At 27.1% G+C, this 9779-nt stretch overlaps 2 protein-coding genes across 2 annotated transcripts; one reads left to right on the forward strand and one right to left on the reverse strand.

Annotated features, from left to right (window-relative positions):
* The first annotated feature begins 1027 nt into the window (after positions 1 to 1027).
* LOC113389759 (phenoloxidase-activating factor 1-like) lies at positions 1028 to 1583 on the forward strand. Its single transcript, XM_026626770.1, has 3 exons — positions 1028 to 1164; positions 1221 to 1385; positions 1511 to 1583. The coding sequence occupies exons 1-3, from the start codon at positions 1028 to 1030 to the stop codon at positions 1581 to 1583; spliced, it is 375 nt and encodes a 124-aa protein (XP_026482555.1).
* Positions 1584 to 4455: 2872 nt separating this feature from the next.
* On the reverse strand, positions 4456 to 8795 carry LOC113389769 (probable serine/threonine-protein kinase clkA). Its single transcript, XM_026626780.1, has 10 exons — positions 8654 to 8795; positions 8358 to 8480; positions 6777 to 7935; positions 6523 to 6686; positions 5717 to 5783; positions 5508 to 5632; positions 5338 to 5436; positions 4916 to 5186; positions 4712 to 4839; positions 4456 to 4628 (listed from the first exon to the last, which is right to left on the reverse strand). Exons 1-10 carry the CDS (start codon positions 8793 to 8795, stop codon positions 4456 to 4458), a joined length of 2451 nt encoding a protein of 816 aa, XP_026482565.1.
* Between the last annotated feature and the right edge of the window lie 984 nt (positions 8796 to 9779).

Raw genomic sequence — 9779 nt, forward strand, 5'->3', positions numbered from 1 at the left:
AAAAATTTGCAAATTAAAAATGTAAAGTTTCTACGCGGATTTGAAATATTATCTCACCTTTTGGACAATCTCTGGATTGGCACGAATTTTTCAAGACTAAGACTGGCCAAATCCATTCAGCCGTTTTCGAGTTTTATTCGGACATTTGAAAGACAGCTCCATTTTTATATATAAGATGAACCCTAAATAAATATCATCAGTTTCAATGTTAACTTTGTTTGAAAGAATAATGTGTAGATGCTTATTATTATAGCTATTCTTAGGTTTGAATTATTATTATTTCTTTATTAGGTGTATAGCTTTGCTTCCTCCAACTATTTTTTTTTTAAACTTTGAGGCTTTATCATAAAGAAATGGCCACTATTTTCTCTCGTTTATATATATATATATAAAGACTTTAATCAATATTATTTCTCGAATTAATTTAAACTTGCAATAGAAAAAAACTAAATAGACTGATTTCTTAAGGCAAAACATGCACAACTAATGATAATCGACATGGTGATTGTTCGAATTTGTCTTCTTGTCCCGCTATTCAAAGTCTGATTGTATCTGGTTCGAGTCCAACTTTCTGCCCTGGTGAACTAAGCCATTTAGTATGTTGCCCAACATCGGAAGATGCACCAGAAACACAACCAAATTCAGAGAAAAAAGAAAATCCTTGCAAAAATCTTAGACCTCTTGGTAGTGGCGAAGACAAAGCGGAAAACAGTTAAGACAAACAATTTCAAAAATAGAAATAAATTCTAAAAATATAAATGTCATATAATCTATTTATTTGGTACCGTAAGAACATTACATTTTTAACTTTTCAGAATGTATAGAATATTCGCATTTAGTTTGCGAAAAAATCACTCTACCCACTCTAACAAATTCTGCAAAAAAGGTCCTCGTGAACCGATGTGGACACACGGTAGTACCTTTTATAGTAGGCGGAAAAAAGCTCAGAACCGCGAATTTCCGCACATGGTATATTTATATCCATGAACAATATATTAAATATATGTACAATCAATAATTTGTAAGAATGTTAAGTTGTACTGATTCATTACAGGCGCGTCTTGGTTATGGCCAAGAAGACAATATAATTTGGGCATGCGGAGGTTCTTTGATCAGTGATAACTTTGTCTTAACGGCAGCTCATTGTGTTTATGACAAAAATTTGTAAGTTGAGCATAATATTATTTTTTCGTTCTCGTTTAACGAAAACTACTTTTCAGAGGTTCTGTGAATTTCGTGCAGTTGGGTGTTACAGATTTTGATTCAGGCACACCCAAAAATTTCGAATACTCTCAACTCTTCACCGTTTCAGAAAGATTGAGGCATCCAGAATATAAGCCCAATTCTAAATATTATGATGTAGGATTATTGAAATTGAATAGAATGTAAGTTTAAAATGCATTTTGAATTAGCACCACATAGCAATCAATAAAACCTTGAATTAATTTGGTAGTTTTATCATCATAACCTGAATAAAAATGACTATTTTATTTTCTATTTTTATATTCAGAGTGAACTTAAACAAGCAAGTAATACCAATCTGTTTGCCAAAAAATAATGAAATTACTAATAAAAAGCTATAGCAACTGGCTGGGGCCATACGCAGCACGAAGGTAATGCTAGCGAGGTCCTGAGGAAGGTACTTCTAATATTTTCTTTATATTGTTATTTTACTTTAAGAAAATAGTCTCGGAACAACGGCAATATTAACTGATTATATAAATAAATTGTATATGTCAAGTAAGTCCACTCGCATACAACATCATATTTGTTCATCAACAGTATGTCTGAAAATTTTTTTTTTATCATACTTACAATTGTAAGCATGATAAAAAAAAAATTTTTCAGAACATTCTAATTCTACCTAAATAAAACATATAAAGGCCAAAGTTAAGAATTGAGAAGTTAAAAATGATTGAAAACAATATTAAATGGTACCTTCAAAATTATTATCTTTTGTGGAAATTAAACTTAGGTTGGGGTTAGTTATTTTGTTTTTTAAAAAAGTGAGTCTATTGTTTGTGACGGATTTTATAAGATGTGGGGGATAGGAATTTTGTGTAAGATGACGTAGAATTTTACGTCGAAACGTATGGAAATATAAAGATGTCTTGAAGAAAATCTTTACTTTACTTTTTTTACTTGATGTTACGCCCTCCAAGAAATCTATCATACATTTCAACATCAAATTTAAACATTTTCAACATATATATATATATCTATATATATATAAATCTCGTGTCACGATGTTGGTTCGCGATGGACGCCCAAACTACTGGACCGATTTTAAATTTTATTGGCTCATCGTGTGCATATATATCCAACTTAGGTTATAGGAAATTTTGAACAGTAAATTTGAAATATAAATATATAATTTATATAAATTTCTAAAAATTTTGACAGAAAATGACCAAAAAAAAAACAAAACACTAAAATGACAAATGTCAAAATTTATGAAAAATTCGAGAACAAAAGATTAATGATTTTTGAAAAAAAAAATTGACAGTTCAAAAACATATACATATATAGATATATCCAACATTTATATCCAAATTAGATGAAAAGCTACATTCAAAATCACTGTTTATAATTTTAAATCTAATTAAAAATCAATGTTCATAAATTTAAATAAAAGTTATTAAAAAAATGTGAAATGACATTTGTCAATATTTATAAAAATTATTAGATAAATAGATTTATAATTTATATTTATTTGATTTGCTTACGAAGTTAGTTCGGATACCAAAACTTCCTCAAAACCACTCAAAACATTATAGATCACAATAAAAAAACGACATATTAAATTAATCATTAATAATAAACAAAATTTTGACAGTTCAGAAAAATTGAATTTTTAACGACTTCAATAAAAAACAAATACATTAATTATTCCAAGTTTTGTTATAGGTAATATTGTAGATACAAAACATTATTGAAAAATATATTATATCATATTATATTAAATTTCGACCAAGAAGGAAATATTTATTTAGTTTTATATTATTTATAAATTTCCATAAATTTTGACAGAAATTCACTAAAAAAAAACAAAACACTAAAATGACAAATGTCAATATTTATGGAAACTTCGAGAAAAAACGATTTATGATTTTTGAAAAAAAAAATGACAATTCTAAAAATATATTATTTTTACTAATTGAAAAAGGGACAGATATAATATAATATATACAACAGTTATATCCAAATTAGGCAAAATGCTATATTCAAAATAATAGAAATATATAATGTTTATAGATTTAAATAAATTTTGATAGTTGTAAACTAAAAAAAGTGAAATGTCAATTATCCATATCTATGGAAAGTATTAGATGAATAAATTTATAATTTATATTTATTTGGTTTGCTCAACATATTAGTTCGGATACTAACACGTCCTCAAAACATAATAGATCAGAATGAAAAAGCGACATATTAAATTTAACTTTAATCATAAACAAAATTTTGACAGGTCAAAAGAATTAATATTTTTAACGAATTCCAATAGGCACAAATACATTAAATTATTGCAACTTAGGCAATAAAATTTATCAAATTTAAATAAATTTGGGCGGTTACGAATTTTAAATAAATGCCGAAAATGACGTTTGTTAATATTCCGGGAAATTTATGAATAAATTGATTTATGATTAAGATTTAATTTGCTTAAGTTGTTCATTCAGATAAACATCACAAAATTAATAGAAATCATGATTGAAAACTGAATATTATATCATATCATATTAAATTTCGAAGTGCCAAAAATCAAACATTTAATAGATTTGGACTCGAATTCCTCAGAACTTTTTCCATGTTAGTTTCGGGGATAGTATGAATATGAATGTATAGTCGGAAATTTATATTATAAGTGTTTCGTAAGTAATAACAAATTTAAAAAAATGCATTGAAATCCGATGAGTGTCTAATCATAAATTTATGGAAAATTTTCAAAAAAAATATTAAAGGATTATAGCAAGTTCCCAATAGTATGTGACCAATAGTATGTGAAACCATTCCTAAATAAAGCATCGTAGAACATGTTAAAATGTTAGCTGAAGGTAAATAGAACGTAATACCAAATAAGATATAACAAATTTATAAAAATCACTTGGTTATTCATTATACATTTTGTAATGTACTCATTTATTCAAATGTTTAATAATCCGGATTTTATTTATTTTTGGATTGATATAAATTTTTTATAACAAAAGGTTTGAAATTTGGTTGTCAAACGGATTCAAATTTCAATCAGATGGATTTTAATAAGGGCCGTTGCAACGCAAGGCTGGGTATGCTAGTATATATATATATATGTATATATATATATATATATATATATATATATATATATATATACATATGTTCATACATATATAGTGTTATTTTAAAATGTAATGCTTAAAACTCATGTTAAAAAAAATTAAAACAATTATTACCGTCTCATTTTTCATTGAGATATCATACATGGCTAATATTTGGACAATTTTTAATTGTGTGTCCTTCCTGTCGACATTGGCCACATTTTCTTTTTGAAGTGGGTTTTGTACCAGTTGCCTTAGAAGTTGTTTTTCTCTTTGAAACTGTAGTTGAAGTCTTTCTTGACTTTGAAGGTTTACTTGACCAGTTGTTAGCTATAATAAAATTTACATAGCATATATGTTTGTATATCTCTATGTCTTAAACTATATATACTTTTAATTATTTTAGTGCTTACTTGATTCATTGCTATCATGCTCAGGTTCATCTTCTGCCCACTCAAAGAACTTACACTGTTGTTCCATAGGTTTGGGACATACATAAAATTTTCTGCCTTTGTTTGGACCCTCTTTTTTTACAGTCTGTCTAAAAAATATCAAACAACAATCCTCAGTATAAAATATGCAGGAGTATATCATGATTGTAAAATTTTTTTTCTTACTTTCTAGCTGGTTCTTGGCAGCCACTGCATAAAACCTCTTTTTCATCATTTTGCTTTCTATTAGAATGTTTAGTTTGATGCCAGCCGGAACTGTTCCCTCCATATGTTTGTTTCTGATTAGTTGAAAAGTCTTTATTTTCCGTTTGTGCCCTTAGACTTTTATAATTACGAGTAAATTTGGTGCTGCTGTAATTTGAGTTGCTATTATCGTTCTGTTGTATGCTGCTGTCAACAATACCATTTTCATTAAAGTTATCGTCCCAATCCATATCTGAAAAAAAAATCTAGTAAATTTTAAATTTTAGAATTAAAAATTGAAAAAAAAAAACAGGAAAGTAATACACAGGAAAATAATATAAAAAATAGTATGATACTTGTAGAAGTTATTAATAATATTTCAACAAAATTAATAATAATTTTACCTGTAATCATACAATCAAAATCATCATTTACATTAAAGTCAGTTTCACCACCATGTGATCTAGTTTTGTCATCTGATTTATTTGGGAAAAAGGAATTATCTGCAAATAATATAATTGAGAACAAACTATTATACTTCATATGCTCAAAAACTTAATTAACAAATTGTTACCTCTATTATCATTGGTAACTCGTGAAGATGAACCAGAGGAATATGCACCTGATGTAGATTGATAACTTGAATAAGTATTACTTTTTGTTGAATTTCTTGTTTCTGAATAATTAGAGAAGCCACCACTAAAAAGAAAATAAACAAAAGTATGTTAATTTCTGACTCTAATTGTGATAAATTATCACAACAAAATAATAAATTATACACACCCACCACCACGCCTGTTATCGCTACCGCCTCCGCCACCACCTCCATGTCCGCCAAATCCACTATCATCTAAACAAAAAAAAAAAAAAAACAATGTACATCAAAAAACAAATAATACTTATTAATATAATAATTATTATTAATTTTTTGCAAATTTTTCAAAGGTATTCCTTTTGAACCTCCTCTTGCTAGTATCAGAACAGCAATGTTCGGATGAGGTGCAATTAAACTAATAAAAAGTAGATATATATATATATATATATATATATATATATATATATTTCAACTTTAATAATTTTATCTTTCTGCATACCCATAAACATAACAGAATAATAGTGTAAAAAACATATATTTCATTTTCATTATTCAACAAATTAAATCTCTATTTCAAACAGTATAATAATTTCATAGAATGAAGTCACATAATTATATACATTATACAATATACTCTTTGACAAAAAACAACAAATAATCAGTTCCACAATATCAGTGAAGATATAACTCAATACATAAAAACTGAATGTTTCTTAAACACTAAATTAAATAATAGAGGAAGTACCTCTGAATGAGATAACATGTACAATCAGAGCTGTAAGTTTTCTCAAAAAACTTTTCTCATTTAATAACAAACAAAAATAACATAATGATAATTGTTAAGAATATTTATGAAAATGATTTTTCAATATGTTAAAATTTTCGATATACAAACCACATTCAGTACATATTACATATTTTCCTTGTGCAAAAATTTTTTTATGATCCAACATATGTTTGCAATAATTAGTGCCGTTTTTAAATCCTGTCTGACATGCATGGCATTCATATTTAAAATGAGTCAAATTCATATTATTTTCTTGAATTTCAGAATTATAAACCATCATGCCAGGCTCACCTCCAATGAATGTTTTTTGGAAGTGTTCTTCCAACATTTTTTCTTCCGATGTCTTTACCCTCTGGTTGTCATTTATTCCACTGCAAGAAATGTAATGTGCTTGTAATGCAATATTATTCAGAAATTGATCACCACATATTTGACAAAAAAGTTTATATTTGTATGCATACGAAAATTCATATGGTCGCTTGTTAACATTGTATGATGCCCAAAAATTTGCATTTTGGCTATTCATATATTCCTCACTCCAAGTAGATTTACATATCGCTTTATTTGCTGAATTAGATGTGTAAGTTGTATGATAAAAAATATTATTAAAGCTTTCTTGATTGATCGGTACATCAATTTCTCTTATAACTAAATTCAAAGGCATCTCATCATTGCCATTCATATATTTGTCAGCATTATCATTAAATTGTTCAATTTCTGAACTACTTTTTGTTTCAGATGGAAAGTACTTATTCATATTATCTTCCCAATAAGGATTTCTCGTTTCAGCATTTTGCTCTTCCTCAAAAAATTCAACAATGAAGTCTTTTACATCATTTGTTAAGCCCATTGAAATGCTATCGAGATTTGAATCATCATTCAAATTATTTACTAGGTGCTCTGGTGCAATGTTCCTCAAATCGCTAATTAAATCATTAGATTCAATAAATGTCTTATTTAATAAATCATTGCCAAGGTTATCTTGCAAATGGTAAGGATTTTGAATACGGCCTTCTGATGATTGTTGATGATTGTTATTATTAAACTCGTATCCTTCATTTTTATCAGTAAATGGTGTTTGATTCTGATTTTGTTTTGTAAGGATATTTTGAAAATTGAGTGCATTATTTGATGTATAATCAGCTTGAACAACTGGAATTTCTTTTACAACTTGCAATCCATCAACATAATTCTGGTAAGCCTTATTCCAGGTAACATCTTCTTTTGCTTTTACTTCTTGATTATTGGCTTGTGGAAAAATAAGTTTCATTTTGGTGGGATTTATTACATTAATTTGGTTTCTCTTTCTGACTGAACCTTTTGCGACCAATACAGATTCCAATATTGCACATTTCTTGTTCTGGGAGCATCGACTAACTTTTTCTCTCCTATTAGTTGATGATACAGTTGTTCTTTTTCGAATGACATCAGTCGGTGTTTTAGTTGTTTCACTGGCTTTACTTATTTTTACATTTGCAGGCTTAGTAGGCTTTTTGCCTAGTGATCGTTTCAAAGGAGTGTTGATTGTTGTTGATAATTCTGGTTGCTGAATTGGCTTGGTTTCATCGACTTCTTTTTCAGGTCCAATATTTTGCACTCCATCTGCTATTTCATTGGCATCTAACATATGAATTTTAGATTTAATTATTGATTAAAATTAATTTGCATACTAAATCATTTACACACTAAGCCTATAAATAATAATGACCAATTTACATATACTATATATATATATTTTAGTCAGGTTTCCTGGGTATGTGTGCATAAACTATTCACCAAGATCTATTTGATGATTTCTTTAGTGCTATAAGAGCATCTGATTACAATTGCACAAATATAAATATAAAAAGATTTGATCCTCTAACTCTAGTTTGGTTGCCGTTACTTGATATATATATATATATATATATATATATATATATATATATATATATTCTATAATAGCACCTATTTTAAGCATCATGTAAATCAGTCATAATTTTCATATACCACAAATAAAGTTATAACTAAATAAATAAAATACCATTAAGTAGTTATTGTACATTGTTTTTTAGCTGTTTCAGTTTTATCATTCTTTCGAGGTCTTGGATTCTTCTTACGTCTGCCTTCAGTTTTATTTGAAGATTGCAATACTTTATCAATAGCTGTGACACAATCTTTTAATTCTTGTTGCAAAACAGAAGCACTAGTTTTAGATTTTTTTCTGTTAGAATTATTGCTGTTTTTGTCATTTTTCGTCAAATTTTCTACAACTAATGAAATTAGGTTACAATCATATAATATTATACATTTAATTAATTATTTATTGGTGGATTAATGTATCACACAATTAACTCACCATTTTCAATCTTGGATTCTCTGCGCGATAATATTATTAAAGAAAACTGATCAATCGAATGACATGTCGTTTGATGCAAATGCATTTCAGACATGCTATTCGCACGTTTATCACAAATAATGCATTTAATGAAATCCGTCATTCCTGAAATATGTACACACAAAACACAAGCATATAAACACAATTAATTAGGCAATTGCCCTAAATCACAACCCTTTCGTTGAACAAGAAAACTTCGAACACGTGCCGGACTTGATCTCCGCTTCTCAATCAAATCAAAACAATAGGTAACCCTTTTCTTTGGATCAAATTCAATGTTTAGTTTTTCACTTAATTAGGTTGCACAATTGAAGTCAAAATCGGTCACGCATAAAATTTAAATTGAGAAACGATAAATAATCTAAAAGATTAATAAAAAATAATAATTAACATGCGGATGATAACCCTATTAAATTATTTAGCAACCTTATGTGCGATTTCAGTTCATTTCAATTTTAAGTTCAGTGTATATTATTTAAAAAATAAATAATCATATATCGAAATCAATGTTGCAAAATTATAACTGATCTAAATTTAATATTATTGCATTAAATTGATTTTTTAAATTGTATATTTATTATCCTAATTACTGCAAATATGTTCATAACCATGTTCGAATAATGAATATAATTTAATTATCGCGCTGATTTTAAAAATAGATAACCATATTATTCGATTTCATTATAAATGCATCCAGTGCAGGTATAATATAAATTCATGTGAAGACTTATTCATTTAAATTATACAGAGTTTAACATTTGTTAGAAAAATCTGGCCATGTACAATAGCTTTTAAATTTATGGCAAAATATAAATTAGTGTAGGTATATAAAATATTTGTTTTTTATACACTAATATTTTACAGATTTTTTATATAAACTTTTTACAAGTAATTTTTTAAATTAGGTGAATGGATTAGTGTTTGTTTAATATAATAGTAAAGCAAGATATATCATCAAATTCTAAAACTTAAATGAAAATTCCAATGCAATTAATACTCTAATAATTTTAAATTCGATAAATAATCTTGATTGTCGTACAACTGTTATATCATAAGCCTAACATTTTATTGGTAATAATAAATAATT

Source organism: Ctenocephalides felis, unplaced genomic scaffold (genome assembly GCF_003426905.1).
Source record: "Ctenocephalides felis isolate EL2017-DRISC unplaced genomic scaffold, ASM342690v1 CF-g0.4_SCAFFOLD_00845, whole genome shotgun sequence".
Taxonomy (NCBI): Eukaryota; Metazoa; Arthropoda; class Insecta; order Siphonaptera; family Pulicidae; genus Ctenocephalides; species Ctenocephalides felis.

Bases quoted from the DNA above. Each gene is read 5' to 3' on its own strand.
- LOC113389759 (XM_026626770.1), top strand. From the start codon at position 1,028: ATGTTAAGTTGTACTGATTCATTACAGGCGCGTCTTGGTTATGGCCAA. The intron at 1,165-1,220 runs GTAAGTTGAGCA...ACTACTTTTCAG, and splicing joins TGTGTTTATGACAAAAATTT to AGGTTCTGTGAATTTCGTGC. The intron at 1,386-1,510 runs GTAAGTTTAAAA...TTTTATATTCAG, and splicing joins TTATTGAAATTGAATAGAAT to AGTGAACTTAAACAAGCAAG.
- LOC113389769 (XM_026626780.1), bottom strand. From the start codon at position 8,795: ATGACGGATTTCATTAAATGCATTATTTGTGATAAACGTGCGAATAGC. The intron at 5,784-6,522 runs GTCAGACAGGAT...TTTTTTGTTTAG, and splicing joins TAAATATGAATGCCATGCAT to ATGATAGTGGATTTGGCGGA. The intron at 5,633-5,716 runs GTGTGTATAATT...TTTTCTTTTTAG, and splicing joins GATAACAGGCGTGGTGGTGG to TGGTGGCTTCTCTAATTATT.